Below are 19,474 nucleotides of genomic sequence, written 5' to 3'. Positions count from 1 at the left end.
TGAAGCCCTTTGAAGCACTTGCAAATGTTTTCCGTTTTCTCTGACTTACTAACTTGTCTGATCAAACCACCTTGTTTGGAAAAAGATGATAAAGTCATTCTTACATAATGTATCCAATGCATGCCCACAAACCACTGATCTGTTGTTCTTGAATATAATGAAGAGTTTAATGTCCACAGATCCACAGACAGAAAGCACACCTACAAGCTGAGAAAAACATGTACACAACAAATTACTCTGATGGAGGATTCCTTCCTTGAAGGCTGTTACCCTGGTAACTGCATGAGAATGTGATGTGTTCTTACCTTTGCTACCGATATTGCCACCTATAAGACAGGTCAGTCCGGTTGTCCATATATTGGCTTCGTCTGGTGTGTTTGCCACGAGGTCTAGACTGTCGTAATTGTCGCCGTAGATGATGGAGAAAGCACATTCCTCGGAGAATTCCCCTGCAATTTCCTTGTTCCTCAGCGTCTCTGTATTCTTGCCGACACGCACTTCTTTGATCTGGTCGATGGAAACTGAAAAGAGAAAGACAGGAGCAAGTCAGTGAGTTTGAAGGGCAAAGTTACTGGGATTTTTATTTACTTTTGATATACTTTTAAAATGAACAAAGAATTCATACAAATCAATAAGCCTGTGTATATGAATGTTGAAGCATGGCAATGCTTTATCCTTCCACCATCATGCGGCCTGAACCAATTGTTATCAAAGATGATTTCGGACATGCTAACAGGATACTTGGTTGAGCAGGTTAAACAAAGACCAGTTTTGAGTTGACTAGCATATGGTTCTGATAGATACCAGATATTACATTATTACTGTCTTTACTGATTTTGTCGGTCAACAGAGCTCAAGATATGTTCACTTGCAGCTCTTTCAGTCTCTAAAGTTGATCAATCAATGTAGTTGATCGATATGAATTATTTCTAACATGGTTACTTCTCATACTTTAAAAATAATGCAAAAAAATAGATGATTTTTATCTTTCAAATTAACATTATCAGATTAATCGGTTGTGGGTATCATTTATGCTGGACTACCGTAGTGTACGGTGTACAGTATGTGCATGTAGACTTTCAAATCTGTGTGGAAGATAATCCTGCACTGGATGTCAATGTTTGTGAAAATGAAAGTGAGCATGAGAGATACCATTCAGTCATATGGTTGTACTGTGAGTGCAATAGATTTTTATATTGTAAAGATTTATGCCCTGGTACAAACAGCAAGATTGGAATCAACATCACCAGAATGGAGTGTGCATGTTTAATACTTAGGTGACTACAGTTATATTTGCATCAAAAGAATTTGTAGGAAGTTGCCCGTTAAGTTGATGATTTTTTTCACTATGTTTGTTTTTAATGTAAACTACAGCTTCTCGTTTCATTCCCAAAACCATGTTGAGATATACAGTATTCAACTTGCCCACTCAGTCTGTAGTACACCACAACACCACTAGGTGTAAACTGCAATGCTCGACTTGTGAATTCTGTTCTGGACTTACAACTCAAAAGTAAACAATAACAGAGCATTTTAAAAAGGGAGATGCTTTGGTGACTAGCTAAGTATGTGTAGTGGGCGCTTCATTGAAATAATAGAAGAACTTCAGTTGACAAAAACAAACAAACAAAGCAAAACAAAACACAGTGAAAGAAATCATCAACAGTTAATGCTCCTAACTGGTGAATCCTCTCTTAACTTACAAAATTTGCTGAGACAAAAAAATTTACAAAAGTGTTCTGATTGGCAGACTGGGGCAGACTTGACATTTTAGGGGCAGTCACTTTTGATGTGAATTTTGCCTTCCTATGAAGCACTTCCTCAATATCATTACAATCGTCACCCAGTTCAGTTGTGTCATCTATGTCGTATGCAGCACATATGCATAAACATCGACATGACATTTGTCAGCTTTTGATGTGCTCGGCTGCTGTTTATCTTCTGTCTAATTGTCACCTACAAGTTTCCCAGACTCAGGTTTGACATACCGGTATATGTTCTCTCGGATACAATTCGGTTCGAATTTGGGGGCTTAAATCCATGAAAATATGCACCGATCCCCCATGCGCCGATCAAACGATGGTGTTGCATTGCTATACACATGCCTAGACACAATGCTAAAGCTCGAATTTTCCCAACTTCCATCAATGATACACATAGTTCCCTGTACTATGCGCTTAAATTTGGTCACCTGCATATGTCAGTATGTGGACGTCTTTGCTTGCTGTGTTCTGTGCGCGATTTTTGCACAGTCAGTGACTTTTTCAAGGCAGACAATGACTCCAAATGTGCAATTTGGGCAATCGCGCAGTTGAGAGAAAACCTAGTGTACATCGTTCATTCATCACTATTAAGTATATTTAAATACTTGTTTCAATATGACATGTATTTTACAATGAGGGGCTCTGTTCTCTTGACCTTCAGAACACAGTACCATGATTGTATTGCACCAATTCATATTAGCTTGGGAATCATCACTAATTCAATGATTATCAGCTCATAATCCACAATGATTTGGAAAAATCTGTTAAAAGAACCTAAGTCATGTGATTATGAAATTTTGTGTTAATGTACAACCACATTGTCATTCAAGTTGAACACAAAGCAAATTGTTACATTTCAACTCATCTTGCACACAAAGAAATACCTGTATCACAGGAGGATGGCATAAGACCCCCTAGGGTGCTTGCTAAAGAATCCTGGAGCCAAAAGCAATACTTTAGAAATTTCATTATACGGTATGTCTTTATTCTTTAGAAATGAAAAAATGGGAAAAGGAGCTGGAATTCTAGAGATAGATTTCCCATTAACAACTTTACTTGTTATCGTTAAACTCTCCCAGAGTAAGCTACTTTTTCCAAATATCTCTGGGCTGAACACCTTTGGGTATACTGGTAAACCATTCATAAATATTTCATAATGTCAGAGATAAGGAGTACATGTCAACTATAAAACATATACGGAATACATCTGATGATATATTAAATGCACAAACTATCTAAGCTTGCATTGAACAGGGTGAGAAACGAGTTCCAGAGAAATGGAATTTCAAATTCAGAACAGGACTGATAAAATGTTTCTCGGTTTTCCAGTCATAATGAGTCTGTCAATTTTAAAATTTCTGAATAGAAAGCAATTATTTCTGCTGGGAATCAACTCACCTTACACGAACCTCATTTTAAAACTATTTCAACCTTTCAGGCTGTGACAATTTTTTTTAATGACTCTTTTTCAAAGCTGTGTTATTATAGATAACGCATTTGGATTCAAAATATTTGGACTGACGTAGGAAGAAGTCATTATAAATGACACAGTCCCACCTGTAGTTTAGGTGACTGGATTTAATATAACTGAACAAAAGTCACAGTAATGCACCAATTAGAATGTGTGACTGGTAAACATAGGTACATGTATGTAGTCATAGTTATACATCAGAGCACCTGGTTTTTGTGTCAAGTTTACATGAATTTGGTCTTAGCATGTCTGAGTTATGGCTCCAACTTGACCAAAATTGAAACAAAATGGCCACCAGGTGGCCATATTGGATCATATCAGATGAAACATTTTACAAGCATTTGTACTTTACGGTACAATATGCCCTTGTGCCAACTTTTATGGAAATTGGTCCAAGAATTTCTGAGTAATGGCCCTAGAGACAAGATTTACAACAAAATTGCCACCAGGCATACATACACTGTATTCAATTGTATCATGAAACATATTGACAAGCAGCTGTACATGTATGTCATGTCCTTGTGCCAAGTTTGAACAAATCGGTCAAGTCATCTATGTAATGGCTCTGGAAGGACAAATATTGTTTAAATGGTTGCAAAGGTTGTTATATTGAATTGTATTGAGAGATAAATCGACATGTTTCTGAATATCATGGTATGTCCTTCTGGCAATTTTGATTCAAATTGGTTCAGTAATGTCAAAATACTGACTCAAAACCCAAAAATAGAAACAAAATGGCCAACAATCACCCATACATGACCGTGTTGCAAAACAAATTACACTACATGTATACTGTGTGTCTTTGTGCCAACTTTGAATGAAATCAGTCCAGGCATGTGTAAATTATAATAGCTTTTTGCACAGAATGGCCACCTGATGGTTGCATTGAATCTGATGACTAATAGCGATTGTGTGGTCCTTACATCAAGTTTTGTGACAAAGCGGTCCAGTCATGTCTGAAAAATGGCTCTAGGTGGACAGACGCATGCACGCACGCACAGAACCAAATCCATAAGTCCCTGGTCTAGTCTATGTCTGGTGGGGACTAATGACTGTTTTGCAAAATGTAAAATGGTGAAAATTGGAAACTGCAATACATATACGTTTTTCGCATAGAATCTGTTGAAAAGGTTACTTCAAAAGTCAAATTCATGGCAAATGTATGAAGATAAAGCATATAGCATTGTTGTTTAATAGCACAGGTAGACAATATCTGTACTGTTTGAATCTGTATGGGTACTTCTACATTGATGTTACATGTGTTTTGATGCAGCAACATGGAAAAAGAATGTCATGTGAGGAAAGAAAAAAACAGACATTGACCAAGTAGCTGCTAAAACTGTGGACACGAAGACATTATTAGACCAATCACGACACCAGAAAATCTACCCTGATGCTGAGAGGATCTACCCAGCCTAAGTTTCATTCATTGAATGTTTTAATAATTTATTTCCATGCATTATTGAAATAGAGATTGGCAGGTCACTTTGTGAGACTCATAATTTGATTGCAATTCAATACCTAGCTTTCGTTTAAGATCAAAGGATGCTATCTTTGATGATAATGGCTGTGCTGCAGGGAGTCAACAATACTGACTTGTGACCATATAAGGACAGAGCACACAAACTACGATCTCCCATAATCCTTCTTGTTTCCATCTTTGGATGTTGACTCTTCAATCGGCAAATGTTTTCACACCAAAGCTAATGGAAAGTTTTTATGGCATTAAGGAGAAGTGGTCTTCCCATTTATACGGTCACCCACTGTGATTCAATGAAAAAATCATTTTGCAGACAAGCAGAACTCTGCAAAGAGACTTTGATGATGTGTGTCAATGGGCATCACAAGGACATAACTGCATTTTATTGACTGATAGCAATAGACTTTCATTCTGCAATGAGATTGACATAAGAATACTATCAATGTTGGACTTTATAAATCAAATTGCAATATGAGTAGACTGTTGATGGGCAATGTACGGTACATCCACAAAGTACCAGAACACAACTATCAGAGTTTTCTTGCTGAAAACTTTGATTTTAAACTTTACCTGACTTTAAATCAAAACATTACTTTTCTCCATAGCTTCTCCTCCATTTGATGTTTACTTTAACCTACAGACATTAATCCTTTGCAAAACTCATAACTTCACAGTTGCTTTGTAAAACATAGGAAAGCCAGTTCTGATAGCGTTAAAGATGTACACAGAAGAATGGTAAAATGGATTGCCATGAATGAGAATGGGTGTTGATGGCATTTACCTATAACATCTAATTATAAACACTGGAAAAACATGTTCTACACATCATTATTTTTGTGTTTTTCTCACATTACCTGGGCTTATTTCAGAACACAGCAAGGTTCCCCTAATTGGCATTGTGAGTCACGCATTGTGAGTTTAATGAAACATCTTTTTTATAGACCACATCTTGGGTGTTATAAAACTGTACGACAGTACATTGTGGACAGTTCAATTTTCATCTAAAAAAACAGGAGATTTTAGTCACCAATAAGAACTGATATCATTCAGTTTTCAAATGTCTGGGTTGTACATATTTTTGCAGCTTGTCAGATATTTTTATTTTTAATACACAAAATATTTTATTAGACATAGGACAAAGTTACAACACATATAACCTTCCATGCATAAATTAATTAAGTTGATGATGGACCAGCCTGAGGATTACTATCTCTCCTGACAACAGTGAAGAGGCAAAAACAAAGGGTTCAATTTGTATCTGAAGACGACATAAAAGCGCCATTTTTCATTAGAAACAGAAATTGTGAAACTTGTTGTTAAAACGTGCTCAGCACAATATTGAGAGTCAGTCCACTTGTTTTGTACGATGTATGCGCCTGGCATGAAATTAAGTCATCCGATGCCATAAAAATGGATTTTTACAGAATTGGAAAAAAATAGCAGACACAAGCTGGTACTGGTACATGTGTAAATCATCTTTCCATTTGTGAAAATGTAGTAGTACAAGAGGGTTTAGTGTTAAATGTAGCTGAAGTAACCAAAATGTACTACTACAAGAGGGTTTAGTGTTAAATGAAGTTGAATTTACCAAACTTTACTACCACTAGAGGGTTTAGTGTTAAATGTAGCTGAATTAACCAAACTTTACTACTACAAGAAGGTTTAGTGTTAAATGAAGTTGAAGTAACCAAACTTTACTACTACAAGAGGGTTTAGTGTTAAATGAAGTTGAATTTACCAAACTTTACTACCACTAGAGGGTTTAGTGTTAAATGTAGCTGAATTAACCAAACTTTACTACCACTAGAGTTTAATGGTAAATGAAGTTGAATTAACCAAACTTTACTACATGTACCACTACAGGGTTTAAGTGTTACCACTAGAGGGTTTAGAGTTAAATGTAGCCAAATTAACCAAAATTTCATTTGCACAAGATACTATATTTCATCTTCACATGGCTCTATTAGAGTCTTGATTTTCAAGGTCTGTTGTAACGTCATAGCTGATATGAATCTCTTACAGGAGAAAATAATGACACAAACACAGTATGTTGACTACAATTGTCATTTTAACTCAACACACTAGACTTATCTTAAAAAGCCAAGAGCCGTTCATTGGTACTGATGAACTGAATTTCAGAAGATTCAGATTTCCATGTTATCTTCAAAAAAGACTGGGGCCGGATGTAGGGACTTGTTAACGCCCAAACCACAGACTGATTATCACTGTTTTGAAATTTGGTCATGAGATGTGCAAAGAGCAAAATAATTTGACAAAAACAATTTTTGAGTCCCATAATACAGTATACACACTTCCCGTAATTGCTTTTTTTATGGAACAGTCTGTCATGCTTGAAGTAAAATTAGCAAATAACCATACAATTAGATACATGTACCATACACACAAAAGCAATGCTGTCTGAAATATTCCATGAAAGTCTAAAGGACTTGTAGTCAGATATTAAATTGGGATATTATCACTGATATGAATGGTGCTACGTCTGACAGTGAACAGTATCAGAGAATTATTACAAAAATAGACATGGAAAACACACATCATATTTGTAACCTTAAAACAACCATCTGGTTACTGCTTTCAATTTTCCACTCCCAAAACAAATGTCATTCAGCCAGTAAAGAGATATTGATCAACATTTTCACACAAAAGATACCTGAGAAACTGATACCGGTAGGTATGTTCCTACATGATCCTAAATGGTTTGTTCATATTTAACAGTGGCCTTCTTTGCCACTGGATTTCCACAAATTTCAGACATTTTTGCAAAATCCTCTTACATTTCCTTCTATTTTTACACAACTAATTGAAAATTGATCCACAACTACTGGTACTATAAATTAGCCTTCATAGCTCAAAAGAAAATGCCATTTTCCCAGCACTTTTTCTGTGTTTAGGAAATGTGTAGTCGTAATGACCCTCTGTAAAAAAATCCCTGTATTAGTTGTTTGAATGTAATAATCATAACCGATAAAATATACTTTAAAATAAGAAATCGTCCTCTGTTTTCGAAAAAATGACATAGTTTATTCAGTTGCTTTGGGTAACTATGTTCTAGTACACTATTTCCACACATGCATTTTGGTAAAGTTTAGGATGTCACACATGAGTAAACACAGTTTTTTCAGCAAAAAAGCTTCAGCAGATAGTCTGTTGCTATGTGTGAGGCAAGAATTGCCATGGAAAATCTTGTCATATGAACAGGATGCGTGATCTGAATATCGTCAAAGCCTAGAATCTTCACTCAAAAATTCATCTGTTCACCAAGAATTATTGATCATATGGGTTGTATCAGGTATCTGTAGGTTTTCACTGCAGTGAGAAATTAGTATCTGCTCCCTGCCCCAAGTTGGTAAAATTTTGATTTGGTTGAGGAAATTTGACAGTGCCTGTTGGGCAGGTGGATAATAACTTCTGATTTTGTTGTGGTGAAATCACAGGGGAGGTATACCAGGTATACAGTATTGGTGACATGATTATCGGTGCAGGTACTGTTTTTGCCCAGGCAGGCAACTTGTATTTGTCTGGTTGTTATTTTCTGAGATTTCCCTGCCCTGTTTTTACTCTTTTTTGACTGAAAAACACAGATACTGGATCACAGAGGAGGTACACCTGTGTACGGTACATACCTGGTCAATGTATCCCATTGATATAAGAAACTCAGACATTACCTGACACATGTGTTTTGTAAGGAATGGTACCCTGGTAAAATTTTACAAGGGTTCCCACATCATATTATGTGCGCTCATCAATGCAACCATATCTGGAGATAATAGGGTTCCAAACCATTTTATCAAAGTTTCCACCCAGTATTACATTTACCAATTGTTCAATGGTATGGTACATCTGAGCTTAATACCCTCTCACCAGCTTGGTTCAGCCTGATCCTGAAATTTTCTACAGCAAAGGTGGATTCCTGTTGGGAATGAAAAGTGATGAAGTGACATTTCCACATGGAGATATCATAACACTTACTTTTTGCTTTGTTTGGTTTCTTTGACGTTGGATGCCACCGAAGAGTTGCAAGGTCATCGTCTAAACTGAAAATTCTGTGATACTGCCGTGACTGTGAGCGCACTTTGATTAATTCACTACCAGCCTGCATAAATGTGATACAGTCAGATGCTGAAAACAAAACAAAACCAAAAAAAACATTACAAATATGCATTCACATTAAATGGTATAACAGCATTTCAAGTGATGGAAAATATCAAAATATCAAACAAATGGCATTTTCACACCTGAATTGATTGTGACATGAAAACATACTGTATGAAAGCAAAATAATTCAAAAGGTCTCTACAAACAAGATTATTTCATTCCACAATAACTACCGGTAGATAGCTATTGCATTCAATAGTGGCATATGTATTGTGACACTTCCCCTTAAGGTATGTGGTGAGAACAGCATGCCTGATTTCTAACAAGTCGACTGTATGTGCCTGAATTTCAATATTTCACTGTCGGCTGGCGCACATTTGCCTGAGGTTGACTGAATAATCTCCTTTGCTTAAATTATAACATGAATAATTGCAAAGTATGCCATAACTCTTCGATGAAGTTGAAACAATTCGATATGAAAAGATGTACTGATACATTATGCAAGGAATAAATGAGAATAATAGAATCCCACACCCCAACCAGTTGGGTGTGGGATTATTTTTCTCACGTCCCTCCAATATCTTTAGAAAATTGCATTTTATTGTGGTAGGTTTATACTATCAAAAACCAGCACCCGATTGCTCTTGTTTCATTTGTATCATTCCGCACAGAAAAATGAAGTTCCTTTCATTGATGTGCATATCAAACACGTTAACATGTATATTACCGATATGGCAATTTTGTTTTGTTGGTCAGCCACAAAATTCTCCAGGTCATCTGAGGAAAATGTTGCGAAACAGCTCTGGTGGCCATCTGTTGATGACATTGCGTGAAAGCTGTCGTCTGCTACAACCTCGTGTGCAAATGGCTCGCTCATCGAAGTCTTTCGCTAACTGTATCGCTGTCAAGTCAGTTCTTCTCCAGAAAATATGTCGACAAGCGTAAACAGCCGATAGGTTTGTAATGGCCTGAATTCTCCCGTTACAACATAAAAGCGGTCATCCTCCATGTATTTGTTGCCGACGCTGACCGTACTCAAATCTAGAACAACCTGTTCACTCTGCGGTTCAGTCGTCTGTCTGCTATAGTGCCAGTTGTACATTACGCGATGTTCTATTCGTCAAATAATTCGTAAAGAGAACTGGGCGCTGAGCAAAATTGACCAATCAATATACGTTTCACATACAAGGTGTTCGTTCACGCAACAATACAGAGTGTGAGAACAAATTGATCTCACACTGGTGTTCTCACACTCCCAGCGCACTTGGGACGTGGAAATGGCAATGCATGTTCAGTAAATCTTTATAACTCAAGTCTGAAATACCCAGTACAAGTGTACATTTCGAGAAATTTTAAGGAATTAAAGATTAATTTCTCATCCAATTCCCTATCTGATAAATCCATCACTGGGAATAATTTAAAGAGAGTAAATTTGTCTTTACATGAGGTGAAACTTACAATGCTTCAAAAATCTGTGATGTGGGGAAAGTTGAAGTGACGGAAAATATGAGTGACGTACAAACTGTGTTTGACTCATAGTGAAAGTTATTACATCATCCTTTCCTGAACGAAGAAAAATATTAGGGAATGATATACATGCCCAAACCGATAATGACTTACAGTATTTTTTGGAAAATACCGGTACAAGTAGCATTCCATAACAATTGCACATTTAAATTTTTGAACTACTTTAGGAATAATATTATGCTGTAGGAAAGTTGTCTATCATTTCTAGTCCTCCAGTGTTCAAATGCCAGATGACCTCTCAGTCTACACATACCTTGTGCAAAATTATACACGATTTCAACGATAAAGTGAGCCTAGATATTAACTTCAGAAAAAGTTGCACGATTTTTCAAGAACAATTATCGACTGAATATCAACCACACAAACATTGTGTAACATCACATCAACCCTGGTTGCAAAATGGAACCCACCAGCTTTTGAGTTCATTGTTTCCGAAAATTATTTACTCTCATGCTGTCATTGTTTGGATTATTATTGTCATGGTCTATGAAAATATTGATTACACGACTTTTGGATGATGCAGCTTTTGACTCAAATGTGAACCCAATTTTTGAGACAAAACTTAAAATAAACAAGGACACAAAATTTGCCAAGTGGATGTATTTTGTCAGACTGTAATATTTATGACTGATTTTTATGAAATTTTTACACCAGACACTGATTTTGATCATGGGAGAAATATCAGCTGCCATAATGTTTACATTGACAAGCAAATTGAAGATTGACACGAAAAAAGATCTGACACACCAAAATTGATGACACAGACACAGGTTGTTGTAACGTACAATGACCACAGAGTAAATTCCAGTATTTTTTGTTCAGAAGTGACAAACTTAGCTTGCGCATGATGTGATAATTGACGTTATTGATTATTTTCTTTGTATTGCTATCATAATGTATTAAGTAACAAGTGTTGAGATTGACTGGCCAGCAAAACGTTAACTGCCAAAGATTTCCTGAGGCTATAAGCATTAGTCAACGGCAGCAATGACATGTGCCAGGTCAGCTTGGCAGAGGTAAAACACTTGTGAGAGACATTCCAAACTCCAATAACCTGGAATTACCACATCATATCTGCTCTGCAAAGTTTATTCTACGGACAATAAAGTACACATTTCAAAATTTGTATCACTACCAGTACTGTAGTATAGGTTACGAACTCTTTTACTTCTCACTGTACTACATAAAGTCGTTTCTAACGGTAATGTTCCAAACATATCGTGCAAAAATATCAAAATTTCATCGAAATTCCAAGGATGTTCTGAGATCAGTTGTATCTATTACAGTAATAGAGAGGCAATAATGCATCACTGGCAGGATGACCAGAGTACATCACTGGCAGGATGACCAGAGTAAATCACTGGCAGGATGACCAGAGTACATCACTGGCAGGATGACCAGAGTACATCACTGGCAGGATGACCAGAGTACGTCACTGGAAGGATGACCGAGTACACACTGGCAGGATGACCAGAGGACATCACTGGTAGGATGACCAGAGTAAAACACTGGAGGATGACCAGAGTACATCACTGGCAGGATGACCAGAGTACATCACTGGCAGGATGACCAGAGTGCATCACTGGCAGGATGACCAGAGTACATCACTGGCAGGATGACCAGAGTACATCACTGGCAGGATGACCAGAGTACATCACTGGTAGGATGACCAGAGGACATCTTACTGGTAGGATGACCAGAGTAAAACACTGGAGGATGACCAGAGTACATCACTGGCAGGATGGACCAGAGTACATCACTGGCAGGATGACCAGAGGACATCACTGGTAGGATGACCAGAGTAAAACACTGGAGGATGACCAGAGTACATCACTGGCAGGATGGAAGGATGACCAGAGTAAATCACTGGCAGGATGACCAGAGTACATCACTGGCAGGATGACCAGAGTACATCACTGGCAGGATGACCAGAGTGCATCACTGGCAGGATGACCAGAGTACATCACTGGCAGGATGACCAGAGTGCATCACTGGCAGGATTACCAGAGTAAATCACTGGCAGGAGACCAGAGTGCATCACTGCAGGATGACCAGAGTAAATCACTGGCAGGATGACCAGAGTAAATCACTGGCAGGATTACCAGAGTAAATCACTGGCAGGATGACCAGAGTGCATCACTGGCAGGATGACCAGAGTACATCACTGGCAGGATGACCAGAGTACATCACTGGCAGGATGACCAGAGTGCATCACAGGCAGGATGACCAGAGTACATCACTGGCAGGATGACCAGACTGAAACTACTGACATGTACATCTGATGTCATCTAATAATTCACAACAAAGTGATGAATTTCAATAGTAAAACCACTATGAGATAGTGGGGGCAGATTTCAACACACTCTTGTTTTCTACAAACTCTTTTCACCAAGAGATGGAAAGAGTGGAGAATTGAAATGAGCATGAATACTCCAAATTAAGAAGACCTTTATCTACTACAATTTTTTTTGTATTTCCTGTCGTTATCAGTCATATTTCAAAATTCCTGTCTTTGGAATTTTACATCCGTCAGAGGGATCAAATGTTAACATCACAAAGATTACCAGTCAGAGTTTTAATGGTGAGGTTTTCAGAGATTTCAACCTTTTCACTGTCTATGTTATCTTACCATTTCTAATGAGACATATCTGTACAATGTCACATCCACTTGTTCTCCTCTTACACTGATAGACAATTTCATCTTAACAAATTTTTGGAAAATTGCTTATTAAAAATCCATTCTCAGTCAGTTTCAACAATTAATTTTTCAGAAGAACTGTCGTTTAACTGTCAAATTTTGCATCAATGATCAAATTGAATACGAATAAATATTTTTGTACCTTGAATCACGCACCATATATTAATTTCAAAGCTTCAAATACAAGGACTGAAACCTACAGTGTGAACATGATAAAACTACCCTAGATGGGCAGGATTACTCGGAGTATCTCACGCCATTATCCAAAGCATTTCTCCCAGACATCCTGAGCCATCGACTTTATCAAATCTGTGCTCTGTTTGAGTTTGTTGCTGGTTTGCTGTAAAGAAAAATATCCAAATGTACCATGTCAGTGTGTTCACCATATTCATCAGTTTACTTGTGGGTTTTCCTCTGAACTTTGAAACAGACTTCACTGATAACAGATAATCCTATTTGCACTAAAGAAAATCAAATTTAAGAACTCTGACGTATATTTGTTGTTTTCAACAACAGGAATTAAACTCCTATAAATAGATTGTAATATGTGAAGACGCTGGCTTGATGCCATGCAAAAAACATGTGTGATCATGAGAAACTTTAATACTACACAGAATTACAAATCATCCCTATGAAGAAATAAATCAATCGTTCATTTCCCTGTTGTAGAGTATTTCTGCTGTCTACTGAAATTTACAACAGAAATCAACCAAAAAGCCTTTGAGATAGCTGCGTGTATTAGCAAACTCTGTTTGATAATGTCAGACTTTAAGTTCAGTATTGATCAGTCACTGTCTCAGTAGCGGTAAGGGACACTTTATCTGTTGTAATCAACAAGGCTGAAATTTTAGCAGACACTGAATTATTTAGTGCTTGCGTTAATGGAGTGAGACGTTGTAGTCAATTATGTGGAAGTCAGACAGGAACACTTTACGTTTGGCAAATTATCAGTAGAAATAATGAATCACTTGTGACTGCCACATCGCATAAGAACCTAACAGGACATAAATTAACGCACACTCACAGGATGTGTTTTTGAAGTCGGTCAAATTAAGGGCACGGGGGTTTGGTACACAATTGCACCTGTCGCTGTTCTGTCTTGACACACATTGTATGACTTCTGTTGCAATAACCTACAATTATGTATGTTGAACTCTGTTCTGAACAGCTTATGATCAGTGGTCTACTGTAACAAATATGCCGACACTCGGTACAACGCCATGCTGAAGTCTAAATTCTGTCACAACAAGGAGTGTAGCAAACTTTAGCAGCAACATCATACAAGTTTTGCAACAACACATCAAGCAGTTTCCACAACAACACATTAAATTAAATGGTGTGCTGTCATGTAGCTAACAGTACACACTAATTTTTGAACCATCATGTCACATCACACTAGTTATGTACTGTTCTATCTTAAAACAATGCTTTATTTAGTTCTGTCACAATACAGTAACAAAGTTCCATCAAAACACATTATAAACAGCGTCCTATTCTGTCATGACACAGCATGTCACTGTTCTGTCACGTAACATGGATCTCTTGTGTGTCATATCACCATACATATGCCAGTACCTACATGTATACCTATTTGTCATTTCTCCTCTGTCACAATTTAAAGACACATTCTGTTATGATGAATCAATACTCTCTTGGAAGGGTAAAGTAAAAGTAAGATTATTTCACAAGACGCCAATTACTGAAAGACTAGAATCTCTCTGAATATTTGAAAAATCCAGAAAAACCATCACATCAGTGACACAACCTCAAACAACTGAAGACTCTTGTGGCAAATATTTCAACATTAGCAATTATTTGTCGTAATTAAAGTTGGTTACCTTGATAAATGACAAAAACCTCATCTTGGGGATTATGGTATTTTAACTGTGGTCAAAGCAGAAAAGAACTACCTCATGACAATTAAAGAGAGAATTACATTTCCAAGATATTCATAATTGTGCTATTAGCATTCAAAGCTCATCTGTCATGTGATTTACTTTTAAACAATAACCTGAGATAAGCTGTCATATTCCTCCAGGCATAGAGTATCCAGGGTCCGTAAAAAAGTCCTGCATACAACAATTTATCATGTTGACATATTCAATGATTCAATTTTTTTCCAGAATGCTCTCATTCCCACAAATTATGTTTCCTCACCTTTTCCAGACAGTTGAATCACTTTTCTAGTTTCACTCCTTTTTTCAGCCTTTATTTTAGTTACATTGTGTTTTTGAATTTCACAAAGGCAAAACCTGTCCCTTAACCTGATTAATTTAGTTTCACTGCATGTTTGTAGTATTTGGTGCTACGTGAATTCTAAATCTAGAAAAACGTGTGTAGATACATTATTGGAATATTCACTGATGTGTAAACTGCTGTCCATTCATAAACAGATGGAGCAACATTCAGGCCAATAGTCTGGCCAAATGTGTAAAATAGTGAATACATTTTATGAGTGCTTGGCTCACCTCTAATATGGTATACCACACAACATAAGCAACATTTCACTGGCTAAAAACCAACTTAAGATGGATTATCATAAATTAGTTTGTCACTGAATTTAGAATTATTACCCTCATCACTTGCTTGCATGTAAACATGAAAATTAATATACTGGTAATTTCCTTAATCTCTTTTATATTACACTGCGTACGCACTGTCATGACATAATGGGTAAAATGTTTGGTTGATTTGGTTTCAGCAATATGTAAAATGTAATCCTAGCCGAATGAGGAACAGAATTTCAGTTGAACACCATCTGCAGCATAATTCCAATCACATAAAATGTATTAAAAAGTGGTTGTGCAACTTCAGAACGGATACACATACCGCTGTATAATCAAATGGTATGACAGCCATACCTGTAGTTATACATACATGTGTTGAAAGTTTTTCCCTGGTAAAGTGCAGGTACCATGACAGTGTTATACTGTACATTACACAATAGCATCCAGTGTCATACTCTTGCATTGTTTTGCTGCACTGTTAAAACTTTTTGTACTCAGCCAGAATGCAGGATCAAATTGTGATTTTCAACTGTTACCTACATACCATTTAATATAGCTTAATTTTATACATAAATTTATATCTGCGAGGACTATTACAGCCAGCATTGTCTGGGTATCCAAATCAAGCTATAACTTCTTATCAATAGAGAATGTTCATTGGCCTTAAATTGTGCACTATATATTTCAAACCAGCTAAGCATTGCTATGAGTCAGATCATAAAAGACAGAATAAATGCAAGTCAGTCTTACTCTTCAGTGGGACATTTTAATTATCAATACAAAAATTTCATCGCTTTGTTTGTTTTTGTTAACATGCATTATGATTATTAAATGACAGTAAAGCATAACAAAGCGTAGTTTATGTCTTTGAATGCTGTATTTTTCCCTGATATGTCAATAGTGTTTTTACACTGAAAGTGGAACTATCACAGTTGCATTTTCACAAAAGACACAACATATCGACTTTAGGTCCCTAATTGTTTAATAATTTACATATTACATGTAAGTCCACAGGTTGATGATAGAAAATTGTTTTGGATACAGCGCTATACATATGTACTGGAAATACCAATTCAAAAATATTATTGCTCTGTTTGTTTTGTTAATGCATTATGATTATTAAATGACAATAAAGCATAATGAAGCATAGTTTATTTCTTTGAATATTGTATTGGCCCCTGACTTTCAACTGTGTTTTTACACAGAAAATGCTACTATCACAGGCACATTTTCACAAAAGACAATACATATTGACTTGTACCCGGTTAGGTCCCCATGCTTAATAATTTATACATTACATGTAAGTCTACAGGTTGATGACAGAAAATTGTTTTGGGATACAGCATTTTACACATGTACTGGAAATATTGTAACAGTTGTTGAGCCATAAATAGTTACAGACAAGTATTGTTACAGTTATTTGCACATGGAAAAGATAACTCATTGTGTTTGACCTCATACCTTTTCCCCCTGCCCTTTCGAAAACAAAAATTTGAAAGTACAAAATCTAATGAAGAAATCATGATTGGAACTTCATCCAACACACAATCAACTGCTGAAATAGGTCGTTTGAAGTTTAAACTGCTACATGTTGTTTGGAATAAGAAACATGTTCAATAATATCAGTTAATGTTGATTGACTATCATAATATACAATGTTTCCATGGTGTAACCTTGGTTACGGGCATATAGTTAGAATGAAACTAGACTATGCATGGCAATCGAAATAGAGTGAACCCTACTCCCCAAAGAAACAAGGAAAAAACGCAATGAGTTCTGTTGTCCTGCCCACATTTTAATTCAATGTCCAAGGCACGGCCCCTACACTGATGGAATATAGTACATATAGGTTGCCTTCTCAGTGAGAGAAGAATTCCCAATGTATGTTACGCGCAGCGTGGCTTGCCAAATCGCAAAGTTGCACAGTTGCAAAGCTGAGATCAAACACTGCAAGTATGGAATGAAAAATTTGTAAGCAGTTGTTACACACGAAAAGTTTTGTTCAGATCACGATAAAATCTCGTTCCATAGGTATATTTGAACAGCTGCTGTGAGGGTATTGAATTTGCCTTTGTCAATCACAGACAGAACAATGCTACTGCTTTACCAACATTACATTATGTTGCATACTTAAGTTATCCTGAACTAAATGAGACATGAACATTCAGTAAAATAAATCTTTGCACATGCTAAATTCTAAGGACACGACCAAATTGACTATATATCATTTGTATGCTAGGCTTTCAGCATTGAATAATTTTTCAGCACGAGAAATTGACAACCTTCAAGGTAAGGTAGTCAGTAACTAAATGCCAATCAAGTATTGTGATTCCATGCATTTTCTTTAAGGAGGGAGATAGGAAGTACGATGTAACACATCAATGAACTTGGAGATAGGACTTGAAGCAACCATTGCGCCTTGACAACAAGACTTACAAGTACTTGCACCTTGCTAGATACTTACATTATATTCTTGTTAGCTATATAATGGCAGTTACTAAACTCAAACTTCATTTACAAAGTGAGTTTTCAGGAAAAAATACAACCTTTAGCAGTTCATATTGGAAGGATAGTAGCAATCTCCTTTTGCGATTTCCCATGCAATGCAGCAGAAATCCTGAGAGAATTTCGGTTTGCAGTGTATTAAAATTCCTATTGTTGAGTTTCACAGCATACAGGTAGTACAAGGGAAAATGCCTGCTATGATTCAAATTTTCACTTTGTAAAAATCCTACAGCATATCATTATAGAATCAGGAAAAATCCGATTGACAATTATATTGCAAAAGTCTTATTTCAGGAACCAGTCTCCTGCACACAGTCATTCTGTTGATTTTCTCATTTCTGGACAGAATCTAATCAACTTTGTTTTCTGTATTTTGAATTTACTACAGAAGATTATTTGATTTCATGTCAACTTTAATAATTTGCAAATAACAGGTGTTGAGATTTAGTCACGCAAACAACAAACGTTCATAAATGTTCATTTGCAAAATAATTTGCTGGATTATTGTAATTTTCACCTTCAAGCAAAAACGGAATTTATGTTGTTATCTCCATATTGCTCATATTTCATAAATTGATTGGTTGATTTTAACACACCTTGGGGTGATTTGTGCAACTGGATGTGAATATTGATTATGTTCAGATGTGACACATGACTTTACAATCCTAAATTTGATACTGTGATCAAGTCCACAGTTTCATGATGTCGCATGAATCAAATTGACGGGCTGGATGAACAAACCTAGGGTACCTGTCCACTCAGCCATGGTACCATGGAGTGCACTGTCATGTTTGCCATAGTAACAGACAAAAGGTTCCAAAAATCAACAGATTAAAGCAATGTTTGCTTAAGAACTGATATTAAGTCTTTTTTAGTGAAGTACAAATTCCTTTTTCATCTGAGCATACATCATTATTTACGACTGGTCTGGTTAAAATGGAACTCAATCATAAACACAAGTTTTTCCATGCATAAAAATCTATATCCAAATGTGAACACTGCTATTTTCAAATTAACACCCAATGACTTTTTCTGAGTGACTTTATTTCATAGACTAAAAATTTTCTAGTTAATTTGCCTGCAAAATTTTATGTAATTTTTGTTTCATGGTAAATATTATATACTGATTATTTTATAATACTGGGAATCCCAGGGATTGTATTTGTGTTATAATTGACACAACTTACATCAATTTAACAAAATAATATTATTGCAGTAATGATGAGGTTATTATCAATTTCATGGTGACTGGTACCTGTGAAAATATCCATAGACAAGTCTGGTTGGGTATTGTTTAAACAAGGTATTTTAAGACTTGATACACACAGACTACAGAAATAAAGAAAAGAATCGGTTAGAACATTCTCTACACGTTCACAAAAATATTTCAAATTTCCTTGAAATTTG

The 19,474-nt window shown here is 36.3% G+C and overlaps 1 protein-coding gene across 3 annotated transcripts in view; it reads right to left on the bottom strand.

The window, feature by feature from the left end:
* LOC139114683 (inactive phospholipase C-like protein 2) overlaps positions 1 to 19,474 on the bottom strand; it is a 140,797-nt gene that overhangs the window by 35,273 nt on the left and 86,050 nt on the right. For all 3 annotated transcript variants that reach the window (XM_070676552.1, XM_070676553.1, XM_070676554.1), the window contains 2 exons: positions 8,705 to 8,854; positions 306 to 521 (listed from right to left, as the gene is read on the bottom strand). In XM_070676552.1, the coding sequence (XP_070532653.1) occupies positions 306 to 521; positions 8,705 to 8,854 (366 nt within the window). The remainder of the gene's footprint in view (positions 1 to 305; positions 522 to 8,704; positions 8,855 to 19,474) is intronic.

The sequence above is a fragment of the Ptychodera flava genome, chromosome 16, assembly GCF_041260155.1.
Source record: "Ptychodera flava strain L36383 chromosome 16, AS_Pfla_20210202, whole genome shotgun sequence".
In the NCBI taxonomy this organism is placed as follows: domain Eukaryota; kingdom Metazoa; phylum Hemichordata; class Enteropneusta; family Ptychoderidae; genus Ptychodera; species Ptychodera flava.
This window is presented reverse-complemented; position numbering and strand designations above follow the sequence as displayed.